The sequence below is a fragment of the Cydia strobilella genome, chromosome 19, assembly GCF_947568885.1.
Source record: "Cydia strobilella chromosome 19, ilCydStro3.1, whole genome shotgun sequence".
Lineage (NCBI taxonomy): Eukaryota > Metazoa > Arthropoda > Insecta > Lepidoptera > Tortricidae > Cydia > Cydia strobilella.
The window spans coordinates 6,341,893-6,359,993 of record NC_086059.1 but is presented as its reverse complement, the minus strand read 5'-3'; the positions used below and the strand labels follow the sequence as shown (position 1 = coordinate 6,359,993).

The following is an 18,101-nucleotide window of genomic DNA, read 5'->3' as shown; positions in this document are numbered from 1 at the left end:
TATTTTAATTCTCGTGTGTTGAAACACTCGCTACGCTCAGGATTCTATTTTAGAACCACTCGCTTCGCTCGTGGTTCACCGTTAGAATCCTTTCTCTTGCTCGTGTTTCAATTCTACACTCGCGGGTAAAATACAACTTTGCACCCTTGTATAACAAATAACTATTTTTCAAAAGATACTCGATATACGTATAACTATTTTTAGGGTTCCGTACCCAAAGGGTAAAAACGGGACCCTATTACTAAGACTCCGCTGTCCGTCTGTCCGTCTGTCTGTCCGTCTGTCTGTCTGTCTGTTACCAGGCTGTATCTCATGAACCGTATCTGTGTGTCTGTGTGTGTGTGTGATAGCTACAATTGAAATTTTCACAGATAATGTATTTCTGTTGCCGCTAAAACAACAAATGATAAAAACAGCATAATATAAATATTTAAAAGGGGCTCCCATACAACAAACGTGATTTTTTTGCTGTTTTTTTCCGTAATGGCACGGAACCCTTCGTGCGCGAGTCCGACTCGCACTTGGCCGGTTTTTTTTATTCTTATGAACGTCAAATAAAGCTACGCCTGCTCTAACCCTACACCTTTGCCTCGAGAAGATTTAAATCCCCCCTCAATTGGAGGAGGGCAACTCGGCGGGACACATTTTTTCAAAACATTACATCCTATAATTAACATGCATTTTCACTTAAAAGTGTACCATTAACTTTTTTTTTGTAAGAATAAATTCCAAGATATAGTCCGAGACTGAAATGGTGCCTCTCACCCGAGTTAAACACTACTTTTCATTTCGAATACGAAGAAAGTAATAGTTATTTGTTATACAAGGGTGCAAAGTTGTATTTTACCCGCGAGTGTTTCAACACACGAGAAGTAAAATACATTTGCACCCGTGTGTAACACAAAACTTTTCCCCTCACTATAGCGAGGAAAGTGCAACATTTACAGGCGTTAGATCATCTTCATCACTGGAATCACTAATTTTTTTACGATAATACGATATTATAATTATAACAGAAAACTGGAAGTTGTGCATTTTTACGTGTCGGAGCCGGTGAGAAAATTTTTGTTGACAATGTTGACATTTCTGACGATGCGTTTTGAAATTGCATCGACTCAACTTGTGCGTTCGGAATTACATTCAACATCATTTAAAAAAACAAATGTTTCTTATGGAATTTAAGGTTTATGACTTAAAATTATTAAATAAAGCCAAATTTGGTATTTTTTATTAAATTCTCAAATCATTTATTTAATGATAATTAATATCGAACGAACCATTATTATGAGCGTTTTACGTTTTGTTATCTGTCAAAAGCTACTTAAACACGCTCCATCCAAGGTCAAATTACTTTCCCCACTAGTGGATAAAATGCGTTTTTCCCCGCTTGTTTTAAAGGATAAAAGACGGCTTTCCGAGCTAGTGAGGTTAAAAATACATTTTCATTTCTCATGCTCTGAAAGAGGGTCATTGTTGTTCTAAAAGGTGCGCAGAAAATGATACGTGTCTGCACTAGAGCATTTTACGTTCGAAGTACGACTTTTTTAATTTTTTTACGATACGCAATTGAAATTTGAGTTTAAATGGATTTGTAATTAATTTTTCATTTTGATATTTGACTCTCCATTCCATAAATAACGATACTTTTGTCTGAATTGTTAATTGAAAGTACCCTCAAGAAATACTATAAAAATGTATACTTAGTCATGTTTAAAAAAAAATACAGGCATTTTACTTTCCTCGTATTCGAAATGAAAAGTAGAGTGTTTAACTCGGGTGAAAGGCATCATTTCTGCCTCGGACTATTGGCGCTCTCACTGCATTCGAGCACCAAAATACCTCGGCAGAAATGAGTGCCTTTCGTCCCTTGGTTAACAATCTACTATTTGTGCATTTAAAAAACACGACTAAGTATAAACTTCAATAGTATTTCTTGAGGGTACTTTCAATTAACAATTTTGGCAAAAGTATCCTTATTTCTTTAATGGGGCGTTAATTATCAAAATGGAAATGTTACAACAAATCCATTAAAAACCTAATTTTAATTGCTTATCGTAATAATTAAGAAGAAAACGTACTTGGAAAGTAAAATGCTCTAGTGCAGAAACGTATCATTTTCTGCACACTTCTTAGAACAACAACGACCCACTTTCAGAGCATGAGAAATGAAAAAGTTGTTAAATCGTAAGTTAACAAAGACAATGAAAATAAATGCGAGTGTCGTGGAACACTCGGTTGGAACGAAGTATATTATTATTGATAAACGTAGTATATTATTGCTTAACAGATGAAAGAATATAACAAAAGAAGGCCGTGACGGGTTTTCGTGACGGACAAATCTTACACTTTTTCTCGCCTAGCCCCCATCCGCCAACCGGTCGATAAAGAACTTCCAAAAGTTCCAAAAGTTTTCCACGGAAAACATAAAAAGGAGAAAGTGCCACGAAATGGTCTCGTTACAGTATGACGCTTGAAACATTAATACGCCATCTTTCGATCAGACCATCCAGGTGAAAAAGTCATGGCAAATAACACGAAAGAAGAGTCAACAAAAATAAATTTAGGATCTACTTGTTTATAAAATAAACAGAAATAAATTTAGATTATTGACAAATGATTACCTTATTCATGTGTACAGAAAAAAAGATGCAACACATCTGTGTAATAATTTTCTTAGAATTAGATATATGTGTATTTTCAACCAAACGGGTACTTATTGTCGCTTGTCAGTAAGGCGCTATTTCCATATAGCTTCAATTAGAAATCAACCTTATCAACAAGCGACAATGTGGTACCTTTTGGTTGAAAACGTCACATATAGACAGCAGCCTTATGCGGAATCACAGTGTTTATCAAGCCAGGTAATGTTCGTCATGATGCAATTTTGGACAAGTTTACGATTCAATGTATTTAATGACGCATGTTTTTGCAGAGAACGAGGAGGAGACCATGCCAGCAGCGGACCCTGGCACGGAGGCGAAGGAGAAGCTCATAGCCGCCGTCAAAAAAGAAGTCAAGCAGTTGATGGAAGAGGTAAGTCCATTGCGATTTGTTATAAGTACGCTAGCAGATTTATGGGTCAAACACATTTTAGAAAAAGGTCACTTCTTTGGACAATACAAAAAAAATTAACGAGTCTGGTACATAAATATCCCGTTTTTCTTATTTGTGTCCCTTTACGAATACTACTGCCGCATAAGGCCGGATCTGTCATTTTCTCTATTATTATTCGTCATAATATAATTATGTTTTCTTCACACTCGCTCAGTAAATTTGGAATTGCACGCAGGCTTAGCGGGAACTATAGAAAAAGCGTTTTCCAAACGAGAAATATTGTAAACGAGAGTATAGTTAAATCGCGACGGCTTGCCGGAGCGATTTATGGACTCGAGTTTGCAATATTATTACGCGCCGAGTTACACACAATGTTTTTCATCGCACTTGCGATACAAAAATGAAGTATAAAGACAAAAAACTCTCTAGGGAAAACGTTTTTTCTATAATTCCCGCTAAGCCTGCGCGCAATTCCACATATACTGAGCGAGTGTGATGAAATAGTATATTTCGATGCTAGTGCGGAAAGTATGTCATTACTTCACGAGTACCGAGATATCTTGCCACTCGCCTTTGGCTCGTGGCAAGACTCGGGACGAGTGATGCATGACATTTCCTCACGTGTATCGAAAGACGTTTTTTTATACAGTTGCGAAAAAATGAGAAAAACAACAAGTAAGAAATTCGCAACTTTTATATTATTCATTCTGTGACATCATTGACATTGACATTATGAAGAGGTGTTTTTTTAGCTTTTATTCGACTAGATTGGATTTTGTTATTATTATTGAACCCACTTCAATGAAAGTTTTTTTTTCAAATGCATGTTCTATAAGACAGAAACAATTGTAAATATAAAACATTGTACTATTATTACCTAAATATCGTTAATTACGATTATTTGTGTATCGTATATTTATAAAAACAATATCGAATGTCGCCTTTGGAAACTTAAAATATTCTTGCAGTAACAAAAAACGCCTCTTCTTTAACAGGCGTTCCGTTCCATTCAGACAACTTATTAAGAACGGTTTTCAACATTAAAAAATAACGTATAAGTAATAAAATATGAAATATGCATATTGTTCGTATTCTTACATTAACAGTAGGTTTTTATGTTGATAACGACGTTTAAAGGAAGCTAATATTGACACTCATCAATAAGTAGTCATGAATAACAAGTACAAATTAAAAAAACAATGGAAAAGTAAAAAGCACTAGTTCGCGAAAACCAACTTTCCGCACGCTAAACAGCTACGAAAATTAGCACTTTTTGAGCAACTGTATTAAAAAAATATTTTCCCTTCCATTTCAAATTATGAATTTCTTAAAATCTCCCCGAAAGTCTTAGTAAAGGTAAAGGTTAGGTACTTACGTATACATGCTACAAAAAGTTTTAAAATCAACATTCTTCAAGACTTCGTAACTTCAGTTTTCTGTGCTTCAGAAGTTACTAACGCTATATACCTAGATTACTCAGCCATGAGTTTTATAAAATACTTCGTGTTTCTAACTTTCATTTCGTAATAAAAGTAAAACTAGATTAGTTCAGAGCTCCTCTGCTTGCACAAAAGCGGTTCTTTTCATCATGCCTATTTGTCGGTATTGCTAGTATAATTGATACTGTTATATATAATTAGAGTTTACATTTATTAATACATTTTATTATTGAAGTTTAATCGCTTTTTTTTATTTTTTATTGTTTCAATTCAACTGCCGACGTGACGCGACGCGCATTTTTATAAATATTTACGGTTCTTGGGCGGACCGACTAACGTAGGTACAGCGAAGGCTGAGTAAAATTTACTTTTTTTTTTATACTACGTCGGTGGCAAACAAGCATACGGACCGCCTGATGTTAAGCAGTCTCCGTAGCCTATGTACGCCTGCAACTCCAGAGGAGTTACATGCGCGTTGCCGACCCTAACACTCCTCTCCCTCGTTGAGCTCTGGCAACCTTACTCACGGCAGGAACACAACACTATGAGTAGGGTCTAGTGTTAGGTAAAATTTACTTTTGTCGTATTTTCGTATGCAAATGCCACTATCCAGTAGTTATGTTTCTGTCTAATTTACACCTTTGTCTGTTCAGAATTAGACAGTCATGCTGCTTAGATTACAATGTAGGTAATCGTACGAGCACTGCAAAGGATTTCGCGTTTCAAAGCTGGTCTTTACTATAGGACTACCAATGAAATTAGTTCCAAGCACCCGTCTAAGTAAATCTATTGCATTTAGGTACTCTGGCGTGAAACACGATTCATCTGGTTCCATTTGCCCTTGTGTTGCCCTATAGCATTGAAGAGCTTTTAATTTCCCGCTGCTAATACAATTTAAACAGCTGGAGCCACATAATAGATTATCAAAGCAAAATCGAGGTTCTATAGATTTAATAAATCCCTTTAAGGGTTTTCTTCTAGTTCGCCTTTGAGTAATTAAGGGAGTTTGGGGGGAGGAATTAAGTGATACGCACGTAGCTCCATACCATACCGAAGCAAAATTTTCGAAAAATGTTTAAGCCTAGGGTGCGAAGAAAATATGCTAATCGTTCACGCTCCGTAGCGTAGCGTAGCTCTCTCTATCACTCTTCCACATTATGCGACAGAGACAGTTGCGTTTCGTTCGCTACGGAGCGTTAACGATTGGCATCTTGTCTACACACCCAGCTCATCTATATGTTAAGTTGAAATAAATCTCAGAAGTCGAGTTTTTATTTGCAATAATTCCAAATAAGTTGGTTATAATTATATCATTAGAGAAGCAAAATTGTTATTGACTTTGCTCCTATCCTATAATAGTAGTAGCCTCGGTCTTTTTAGAATGTTATGTTAAAAATTTAAGCTATCTGACTATAATAGTCTGGCCAACCAATTTCATCAGTAACAATAGAATAAAACAAACTATAAGTTCATACCTTAATTATAATACTAGTATGTATGTTAGTGGTTGTTAAATAAATAATTACCTAAGTACTTTAAAACATATCGCTTAAGAAGTCTCTCGTACCAGTTCAAGTATCTTCATCTATTAGTGTATCAACATCCAACTAGTTGCTTATGCTCGTAGTTCTGAAGTTAGTTCAAGTACCTGACTAGATTAGTTCTCGGAAAGTCTCACATAAACTCAGCTGCAGTAATTCTAATGTAATTCTTAGTAAGTAGCTATTAAACGGATTATACCAATTGTTCCGTACCCAAAGGGTAAAAACGGGACCCTATTACTAAGACTCCGCTGTCCGTCTGTCCGTCCGTCTGTCCGTCTGTCACCAGGCTGTATCTGTGTGTCTGTGTGTGTGTGTGATAGCTACAGTTGAAATTTTCACAGATGAAGTATTTCTGTTGCCGCTATAACAACAAATACTAAAAACAGAATAATATAAATATTTAAATGGGGCTCCCATACAACAAACGTGATTTTTTTGCTGTTTTTTACGTAATGGAACCCTTCGTGCGCGAGTCCGATTCGCACTTGGCCGGTTTTTTCTATTCAGTCGGTCCTTTCATTGACAGGTATAGTTCGGGTTTTACCTACTTATAAAATTATTTGCTAAGTATGCATTATTACTTTATGACTTTGCTGTAGGTATAAGCTTTTCTGTTCACATTAATCAGAAGTATTAAAGATATCTAGTATAGTAGGTATCTATTTAATGTATCCTCTCAATGGCATCCTGAATTAGGTCCATTAACCCATTTAAATACTTAAGACAAATTTTGTCCTTTCTAAATAACAAAAATGAACGCCACCGAAAATATAAATTAGATAAGTACTGAAATTATAAAAAAATAAAGATGTTAACCTGCTATAAGTGGATCATCATACCATGTAATATCCAGTCGAGTTCTCAAAATTGTATCTTATTTTCCATCTAATTGAGATATGGGGAGCTAGTCCTAGGCTAGAGATAGCGGGGTTAGCGGGGTTTAAGATTAAATAGATTAAATAGTCACACGAACCCAGCCCCCGCCATTACATCGAGGTTACGCTCTCATTTTTAAACTATATTCAAGTAAAATATATCTATATCTTTTTCGTCGCTACAAATTATTGACTCCGTAGACAGTGTAGATTTTTAACTATAGACAAACTACCTAATAAAACTTTTCAGACACTTCTCGACAGGTCTAGGTCAGACTTAAGAGGAATTTCCTCCCGCGTACGCTTCGGCTGTGGAATGAGCTCCCTGCCGAGGTTTTCCCAAGGGGCTACAGTATGGGGTTCTTCAAAAAAGGAGTGTACAGGTTTTTAAAGGGTTAGCAACGCGCGTGTAATATCTCCGGTGTTGCAGGCGTCCATAGGCTACGGTAACTGCTTACCATCAGACGGGCCGTATCCTTGATTGCCACCGACGTGGTATAAAAAAAAGACTTCGGCATTTATTGTCTGTGCCTAAGCGTAGTGTCTCCGCGACATAGATTAGTTCATCGTGTCCAGACTCCCCTAATTAATGGTTCTTATGCGAACGGCGTACAAATAGCGGTGAAAAATTACATTAGACAACGATAATGAGTGTTTATTCTAGAAAATGTACTTGAATACGTCAGGCTTTATAGTTTTTAATGTTCCTTGTTGTTGTAGCACTTTAAAAAGACGGGCATAGGTATTAGCTTAGCACCACTGCATACTTATTTTATTTGTATGATATAGATTATGTTATATAATCCGTTGATACAGAGAAAAATTTTGAGCTAGTCAGACAAAGGCGTATTCTGTATGATTTAAGTCATATCTAATGTAATGATCATAAGAACCGGCACAAGAAAGCTTAAGCTTGACTTGAAATTACGACAGTAAAAACTAAATTACTTTCCAAAAAAATTTTTATAACGACATTAATTTTATCTCGTCAACTGATGAAACAGAGACTTAACAGACATATTGATTATGTTATATTATAATTTGATGTTAATAACTCCCGACCGCTCTCTGTGGCCGCCCGGGCTCTTAGGCACCTACTTATTAATATGGTTTCATGTTGGTTTAAAGTTTCATTTCGGTTTATATTTGTAATAGTTGGACACAGAAACCTGAAAACCTAGTTTTAGTTGGTACATTAATCAAGTCTAATATTTGTTTAAGGGTCAATTAACTTGTTTTTTTTGCTGTTGTTCTGTCCCGTGAGCGTTACAAGGATTGGAGTACATGAAGTGAAATGGCATGGGAATTACCTACCAGGCCTATAACCAAAAACGCCTATTAGCTGCGATAAAATTCCAGTGACTCAGGCCACGTAACCATGGCAACCGGTGAACAATTGTCATACAATACCTACATAATCTGATAGAAAGTCAATCATCCTCGCAGAGTAGGCTTGAGGTAAATGCTGTAGGTGTTCAATGCTTTCAATACGATGATAGGGGCTGTTCCGATAAATGTGGGTGTTTCCGATACCTCTGGGGATATGTTTAATATACTACAGGTCAACAGTATAATGACTATAACCAGTATTTTGACTTTGACGTCATTTACATAAAATAATCCAACCTACAAAAATATGTAAATGGCTGGCTGGAAGAGATCACTCTTTAGCGAAGACCGCCTGTTTTCTGTCTCTATCTTTAATCAAAGTATTCCATCTATCTGTCAATAAAATTTGATCTCTCTGTGAAAAAGAAAATCATTTATATAAAAAAAACCGGCCAAGTGCGAGTCGGACTCGCGTTCCAAGGGTTCCGTACATTACACAATTTAAACAATGCATTTTTTATGTGAAACGTGAGTGAAATGTCTTTAAAAAACCCGTAGGGGTCGGATCAAAAACTAAGTAATTAAGCCCGACTCACGCTTGACTACACATTTCTAATAGGTTTTCCTGTAATCTATAGGTAAAGATCTATTTTGTGTATTTTTTTTTAATTTTAGTCCTAGTAGTTTCGGAGATAAAGGGGCCATTTTTTGCATATTTTCTTGAATAACTTCTAAATTGTTTATCGTAAAATTATAAAAAAAATATACTTGAGATTCTCACAATGAGTTCTTTCATTTGATATGTAATACGATATAGTTTGAAAAACTTTATTTTTTAATGTTTACATTTACCCCTCAAAAGTGGCCCCCATGTTTAAAATTCCTTTGTTTACGTTACATGTTCGTCTTTGGGTCACAAATTTACATAATTATGTGTACCAAATTTCAACTTAATTGGTCCAGTAGTTTCGGAGAAAATAGGCTGTGAAAGACGGACAGACAGACAGACAGACGCACGAGTGATCCTATAAGGGTTCCGTTTTTTCCTTTTGAGGTACGGAACCCTAAAAACAAATTCTTGAGGATTGATCGTTCTTACTAAACTAGTCTTAATACCTATGGTGTGGTTTCTAATAGTTCGGAGCGATACTGGAAACATAGTTTAAGTATAGAGCGAATTAGCTGATACTAATTAAATTTAATAAAAATAAAAACTAATAAAGTAAACACAATGACAATGTTAGAGCTGTAAAATATAATTTTCCCATCCACCGTCGCAGGGATCTGCATATTCTTTCTCTTCTTTTTAATGTTCTTTTTATTTCTTCTTCTCCTGTCTATCTCTCACAAAAATTCAAATTTATGGCAGATGGTAGTGGCCATCGCCTTCGATCGAGTGCAAATCTTGCACTGGCAACACCTCATCACAAATCTAGTGCGTATGGTAAATCTTTTGCGGTACGAGCGGTTCAGCTTTGGAATGAGTTGTCCCCCTCCTTAAGGAAATCGCGGTCCGTTGCATCGCTTAAGGGGCAGTTAAGGAAACTGTGGCTATCGGACCAGAATTAACTGTTTGTGACTATGGATGTATATTTATTTTATAAAACGTAGGTATTATATATATTTGTTATACTGTTACTTCAAATTTTTATCTTATTTTATTTATTTTCGCCCTCTTTTATAAATTTATTGACTTTCCTCTAGTCTATTGTACGCAGTGCTATATTTGTCTACCGTTCTTCATCAATTCTCATCTACTCAAAGGTTAACTGGAAGAAATCCCTTAAAGGGATAAGTTCGCCTTTGTACTGCCTATTGCTGTGCCATATTTGTGTTCTATGTCTTTGTACAATAAAGAGTTTATACATACATACAATTTTAGACAATAATATAAGATGTTTGTGGTATGTATACAAATGATTTTAATAACAACTTACACGAAACACGCGAATTCATAATAATCGTAGCTGCTCGTAGCAAAGTGCGAGGGTGATCCGATCTGTCGTCGTTAGGTATACGTTAGATAATAAAAATGTTACCATAATTTCCGTACGTAATAGAACATTATCTCAAGTTCACAATCGGTAGGTAGGTAAATACGTGAGTCTAAGTCGTGGTAAAAAATAGTTACCAAAAAATACCGCAATCAAGCTACTGTGTGTTATTTTTACTATGCCCGCAATACATATTTCTCTAGATAGGGCACGCAACTTTGTCGTAAAACATTGAACAGTAAAACGGGATAAAGTTTGGTATAAACTATGCTCTGCATCTCTCTACGTAACACTATTCGTTCGCCAGTAACGTTACTCCGTTCACCAGGATAGGAGACTAGATAAAACTATATACCCGGAGAGATATTTTGTACACTACGGCTGTAGTCAGGGCAAAAAAACGCGGGAAACAGTAACATGATGGACTTACGAGAAATACTTGTGAAGACTCCTGGGATGCCTTTTCATAATAAAAGGTCATTAATACATATTTGAGAGGCCGACGAGAGACGAGTGTAGATAGTGTGTAGCTTTCTGAGCTTAATTTATAAAACATTATAAAAGCAATATTAAAACTCTTTTTTACAAACATATGACTGATTTAAACGTAAAACGCTGAAGCACGAGCACAATTTATGAGCTGAAAATCAAAGATGCTGAAGATTTCCTTTTAAAATAAAGATATTGCCTCTTGGTAAAAGACGTAATTGAGAAACGATTCTCTGATGTCTCTCAGACGGATGTAGATATCTCTCAAACCCTTCTTATCGTCAGTAAAGTTCGAGCGTAATAAGAATAAAGATCGATTCAGATGTTTCATCATTTTTACCCGACTGCCAAAGGAGGAGGGTAATGTTTTTCAAGTGTATGTAAGTATATATGTATGTCTGTTTCTTTGTGACCTCCTGTAGCCTAAACGCCTTGATGGATTTTGATGTATGAGGTATCGTTAGATTCGTCTTAATCACGGGAGTGTCATAGGATACATTTTATTCCGAAAGTCCTATGGGATACAGAGAAAATATTTTCTTTACTTTCACTTTGAAAGAATTTGATGTATGAGGTATCATTAGATTCGTCTTGATCACGGGATCAAGACGGGATTCGTCTTGAATCTGGTCGTCGTCGTAGAACTTTCAAATGGTACTTACATAATAATCTACAAAATTTTAAATAAAAACAACTGAAAAGTTACTGATAAATATTTTGAAATATGTTTCACGATAGTTTAAGTGCGATAACTGAAAAGTTATAAATTAAAAAAATATTATTATCAAAAAACAAAAAAACCCGACTGCCCCTAAAAAGAGGAAAACAAGCCCCACAAGAACTATTGTTTAATCAAATGCTAAAACCAAGCTATGGAATACCGTTTAAACAATACAAAATGCACTTTGAAATGTCTTCGTAATCGACAGTTAAATAAATAAAAACTTATTCTAAATACTAACTAAATATAATTTATAAATGTTGATGGTAAGTATCGCAGGCGGGGACCACCGCTAAAGCTGTCTAATAGTAATTATAATCCACCTAAATCTTAGTAGGTTTGTATTATTCGTACTATTCACAAATAGCAAACACCACGTGAAATGTAAATCCAATTTTCATTAATATTCCTAGACCTCGATGGTCGGTTAACTACACAAGTGGGGATAAATTGAGACCGAATCTAAATTGAAATGTAACCCTGAATTCATTAAGAGCATACAGATTTCGAATAGGTACTCGTCCCACTAATGATTACGTTATTTTGGTATTAACATAATTTTGGTATACATCTATTGCTATTTTTGTCTGCGTTTAAAAGCAATTCTTCTTTCTTCCTTGCCAAAATTTATCATAATAACATTATATTTTTAGGATAGGTACTTAAAAACCGGCCAAGTCCGAGTCGGACTCGCGCACGAAGGGTTCCGAAACATTATCTATTGTTTTTAGTATTTGTTGTTGTAGCGGCAACAGAAATACATCATCTGTGACAATTCGACCTGTCTAGCTATCACGGTTCATGAGATACAGCCGGTGACAGACAGACGGACGGTGGAGGTTTAGTAATAGGTTTCCGTTTTTACCTTTTGGGTACGGATCCCTAAAAATATTAGTTCGTATAATCCTGAAATACCGGAATATCTGATCGATGTTTACGATATTTTCATACCAGAATTTTAGAGGATCGATATCGAAACAACGGAATTTACTGAATGCTTGTATTGAATTTGTTTAGTTTCATTTTACAAATAAATCTTAATGAAATTATGATGTCTGTCGACACACTTTAAAACTAAAAATGAAGATTTATAAAAATACGATAGAATGTATTTAAATATGGATAAATGATTTTTTTTATTTGCATTAATTATTTTTATGATTTTGACCCATGTTCTTTCACTGATATGCGTTAAAATTGTTAAATAACAAACGAAACCGTCAACGCCATCTATACGACTGTAGGCCAAAACTAGTAGCGCCCTCTGAACGAGAATCAAATTTTCTTGATTTTCGAGGCACGTTTTTTCCTTAGACTGTATCCATACGGAGTTATATCTATCTTTGATATAGATTATGTTAATAAAAAAAAACAAAAATTCAAAAGCTTTTATTTCGGATTATATATCCATAGAAGACACAGAATACTGACAGAAGACATAGAATGAGTATGTGTAACAAATTATTAGAAGCACATTTTACCTTTAAAAAAACCGCTTTTTTTTGCGTTCAACTATATAAAACTCGTAGTAAAAGTATATTATAGGACAAAGGACCTTCATAGGACTCGTCTACCTACTCGTAAAACTTTTGTTTTATATTATCACTAGCTGTGCCCGCGGCTTCGCCTGCGTGGAATTCGGTCTGTTTCAGTAAGCGGCTAATTCACCCCTAATTTATCTCCCTGTCCCCTGGAGACAGAACTTAAAGTAAAGTTGACAGATGGATACGCTAGAGGACTGTAGTCCAGATAAAATATTTTACAATTAGGTACCTACCACCAAAGATAGATATAACTCCGTAATAAATGGATACAGTCTAAGGAAAAAACGTGCCTCGAAAATCACGAAAATTTGATTCTCGATCAGATGTCGCTACTACCTTTTGCCTACTCTCGTATAGAGGGCGTTGACGGTTTCGTTTGTTATTACCTAACAATTTTAACGCATATCAGTGAAAGAACATGGGTCAAAATAAAAAAAATATTAATGCAAATAAAAAAGATCATTTATCCATATTTAAATACATTTTATCGTATTTTAATAAATCTTCATTTTTAGTTTTAAAGTGTGTCGATAGATGGCAGTGAATTTACTGTGGTTACAAAATTTACTATGACAGTACCGTTCTATAATATTATATCCTCTTTGCTACCACTAAATAAAATTACACTACAAAATGAATATTTTTTTTGCCCTTATTCAAATTTTTGTCGTGATTTAAATGGCATAGAGTAGTATAGGTGTATTTCGAACGATACAGTACCATTTTTGTTGAACGTCCTTGACTGTACCTATGCAAATCGGGTACACTACATAATTCCGAAATTTTTTATTTCGAATTTTAGAATGTCGAATTTTATCATTCCGATTTTTAAATGCTCGACCCATCAAAATTCCGACTGTCATAATTACGAATGATGAAAATCACGAAGATTTATATTTCCGAAAACCCAAAAAGCCGAATATTGTAAATTCCGAACTACATAATTCCGACTATAACAATTCCGATGGTGGCAAACACCGAATTTAACATTTACGATTTTCAAAATCACGAATTCGGAATTGCCCTTATTCCGAATTAACGTGATTCCTATTTTAAATATCCCAATTTTTAAATTTCCACTTTTCTGGCAACAGTTCGTTTTCTTGGGGGTCGCAGTTCTAACCTAACCTAACCCACTTCTAGCAACAGTTCGGGTTCGCAGGTTCGCAGTTCTGTCTAATTTATTTATGCCGAATTTTTATGCCAAACATATTTTATGCCGAATTTAACATGATGCGGCACGACAGGTACCCGTAATAATTACTAAAACGTGAGTCTTCATTTGAATATCACGGATTTCATTTTTCCGATCTTGTAAAAAAAAGAATTTCTGATTACCGAATTATTTTATTTCCGATCGGACAATGATTTTTCAGAATTTAGGAATTCGGAAAAAAAAATATTTTCGGAAAAGTGTAAAATCGGAACTTTAAGCTTTCTATCAAGTGACAATCGGATTTTAAGTTTTCGGAAATAGCACATTCGTGATTTTATTCCATCGTGTTTTTAAAAATCGTAATTTTGATATTTCGGACTTATAAATAATCGGGATTATGAAAGTCGTGGTTATAAAAATCGGAAAAACATATTTCGGAATATTTGGGTGTTCCCATCAAAATCATGTCATCCAAATCGGTCCTCCAGTCAAATCAGTCAAAGCGTCTGCCCCTTTTTTTTTTCGGAGTTTGAAATGCATCTGCCCCTACGACTTGTTGATGGTCATAGCGAAGCAGACGCTCACGGGGACCTGTAGGCGCTTGAAGCGGAACGGGAAGTTGCTCGGAATGAGAAGGATACGCGGGATGAACACGGCTTCTCCGGCGCCACACTCCGTCAGGATCTGCGCCTACATATGTATTACGTACGATATATTTGGGATCACAATCGAACTCGCGCTGGCTTGCCGTTTCAGCCGAAAGCGAAGCGACCTGCCTGGCTAGAGCGCCACTGAGTCTCTCACCGTGGTTTTTCTCAGTCTCCTGAGACCGTGCCCCTTGTGGCCGCAATGCATTGCGAGACTTTTGCGAAAGATTCGATTTTTTTCGGCAAGGCATGGTAACGCGTTTAAGTCCCAAATCGTTTGACATTTACTGAAAAATGATTTTTTTAAAGTACCCACCTTCGTGACCATTATTAAGAGGAAAGGGCACGGCCGCTTCTCCATGCAAACGCAGTCTCCATTTTTTTGGTTAAAAACTACTCTATGTTCTTCCACGGGACTCAAACTATCTCTATACCAAATTTTATCTAAATCGGTTTAGCGGTTTAAGCGTAAAGAGAAATTAAAAAAAGTTTTTTCATATTTTTTGTGTTTTCACTCGGGAATGGTATCATTTTGATATCATAAATGAATTCGGCATACCCGATTTATACAAAATCGATACCTAACTTGGCCTAGTAGCTAAAATGATATAGTTATCAAGATAAAGTTTTTAACCGCTTTTTCACCACCATGGGGGATGAATTTTTAAAAACGCTGAAAGTAATTTTCTTGCTTTTTAATATAATAACGTTTTGCAAAGTTTTAAGTTCCTAGCTTAAAATAAAATTTGCACCCCAAGACCCCTTTTCAACCCCCTGAGGGGTTAAATTTCCAAAAACGTCAAAATTAGTTTTTTTGTAATCGTCTATCATACCTTTCTAAGAAGTTTCAAAGCATTTGTAATGGATTCAAACTTTCAACCCCCTTTTAACCCTGTTAGGGGACGAATTCTTGAAAACGCTAAAATCACTTTTCCTGTATTATAATAATATGCTCATTATACAAAGTTTCAAGTAACGCACTCAAAAAAAAATTGATCTCCATACAAACTTTCAACCTCTATTTCACCTCCTTAGGGGATGAATTTTCAAAAACGCTGAAATTAGTTTTCTTGTATTTCAATAATATATCTTCTTACGAAGTTTCAAATTGCTAGCTTAAAATAAATCTTGAACCCCATACAAACTTTCATCCCCTTTTTAACCCCCTTAGAGGTAAAATTTCTCAAATTTTTATAGCCTAAAACCTGGCCGTGGATTTTTTCGACAGATTAGTAAAGTTTGCATCAAAATCCGTTCAGCCGTTTTCATTTGTAGCGCGGTCAAATAAACAGACAAACAGATAAACAGACAAACAGATAAACAGACAAAAATTCTAAAAACTGTTGGAATGTGTTCTGTTATCGATTCTAAGTATCCCCAGGCAATTTTTTTTCGAATATCTTCCATGTACAGACTTTCGACCCTCTTCCGCTTTATTATATGTATAGATGTACAAAGGCTGTCTCATATTAAGCTTAACATAAAATAACTCCAGACAGTCTGCTGCTGGCTGGCTGTCAGGTCAATTTATTTAATTTTTAGGTGTCAGCCAACAAAATACGAGCCTCCCCATAGGCATATAAAATGACGCCGTTGATAAATTAATTGATTCGGTGGAAGCTTAAAGAGCTTAGTGGAAATTCTCCTGTGCTGCGCTAAATATCCTTTGGGGATATACATTTTGATTTGTCTTCAATTTAAAACCAGCATTTTGAATAAGTTTGCATTTATAATGAATGTAGGTTTTACAATTATAGAAAAACGGGACCCTCTTTTCAAAGTGCCTTGTTATTCAACAGTTTCACCTCTTTTTGGTACCCGCCCTCTGGAAAATCGATTTTCAAAATAGACGTAGTCCTTTTCCTCTACTACACCTAATCTAATTATGAATTTGGTACACTAACACCTTATATTTGTCTTTTGTCCATCAGGCCGTCACTCGAAAATTCGTTCACGAAGACAGCGGCGGTGTCACTACTCTCTGCGGTGCCGTAGAGGCCTGCCTCGGCCAGGGCCTACGGAGGCGAGCGTTGGGCCTGTTCAAGACCAACTCCACGACAGCCTTGCTGCATAAGATCGCTAAGGTAAGCGAATCTATTTGCTTGGCCGTAGAGAAACGTACTGTCTTTCGCTGTAGACGCTTGCCTCAGCTAGGGTCTGCGCCTTTTTAAAATCACCCAGATATAAGGGGACCGTAATTTTCATAGATTGAACTAAATGTCGTGTCGTTTTGAACGTAAATTGATTCTTTGAATATACAACGTTAAACCTATTTTCAGTGAAAATGTTACATGATAATATTGATGTACATACCAACCACTGACTATTTTTCCCTTATCTTTATCTAGAATAATTTGTTATCTTTCCGTCATTATTCTCTATATATTGACTCCTAAAATAGGTACGTGTGACGTTAATAAAACGTTAAGATAATACTCTCTCTGTTTTTGGCCTATATACGTCAGTCAGTCAGTCAGGGTTATCGATTAGGTAGGTAATAGAATAATTTAGAGATTAGTTACATTATTGACAGGTAGGGTTACCTTTGTAGTTGTAGATATGTATTACTCTGCCACGTTGCGTGGATCAGAGATCAGGAGGCCTATTTGACTTGTGAACAGGTGTGCCAGGCTATGGTCTTACACATGTCCACGTTCACAAAATGTACTCCAAGTTAGCCATACTGGTAACAAAGAGGATATAATAAGATAGAGCGGTACTGTCATAGTAAAATTTGTAACCGCTGTAAATTCACTGCCATCTATCGACATACTTAAAACTAATAAAGGAAGATTTATAAAAATACGTTAAAATGTATTTAAATATGGATAAATGAATTTTTTATTTGCATTTATTATTTTTATATGTTCTTTAACTGATATGCGTTAAAATTATAAATAACAAACGAAACCGTCAACGCCCTCTATACGAGAGTAGGCCAAAACTAGTGGCGCCCTCTGATCGAGAATCAAATTTTCGTGATTTTCGAGGCACGTTTTTTCGTTAGACTGTATCCATCTATTACGGAGTTATATCTATCTTTGCTGGTAACTACGTCACTTCTATCAAAGATAGATATAACTCCGTAATAGGTGGATACAGTCTAAGGAAAAAACGAAAATCAAGAAAATTTGATTCTCGTTCAGAGGGCGCTACTAGCTTTGGCCTACTGTCGTATAGATGGCGTTGACGGTTTCGTTTGTTGTTATTTAACAATTTTAACGCATATCAGTGAAAGAACATGGGTCAAAATCATAAAAATAATTAATGCAAAAAAAAAATCATTTATCCATATTTAAATACATTTTA

The 18,101-nt window shown here is 35.6% G+C and overlaps 1 protein-coding gene across 2 annotated transcripts in view; it reads left to right on the top strand.

Moving 5' to 3' along the window:
- The window catches only part of LOC134750233 (small G protein signaling modulator 2-like), an 88,400-nt gene that overhangs the window by 9,309 nt on the left and 60,990 nt on the right, over positions 1-18,101 (top strand). For both annotated transcript variants that reach the window (XM_063685379.1, XM_063685380.1), the window contains exons 2-3: positions 2,933-3,033; positions 16,724-16,876. In XM_063685379.1, coding sequence (XP_063541449.1) covers positions 2,933-3,033; positions 16,724-16,876 — 254 coding nt within the window. The remainder of the gene's footprint in view (positions 1-2,932; positions 3,034-16,723; positions 16,877-18,101) is intronic.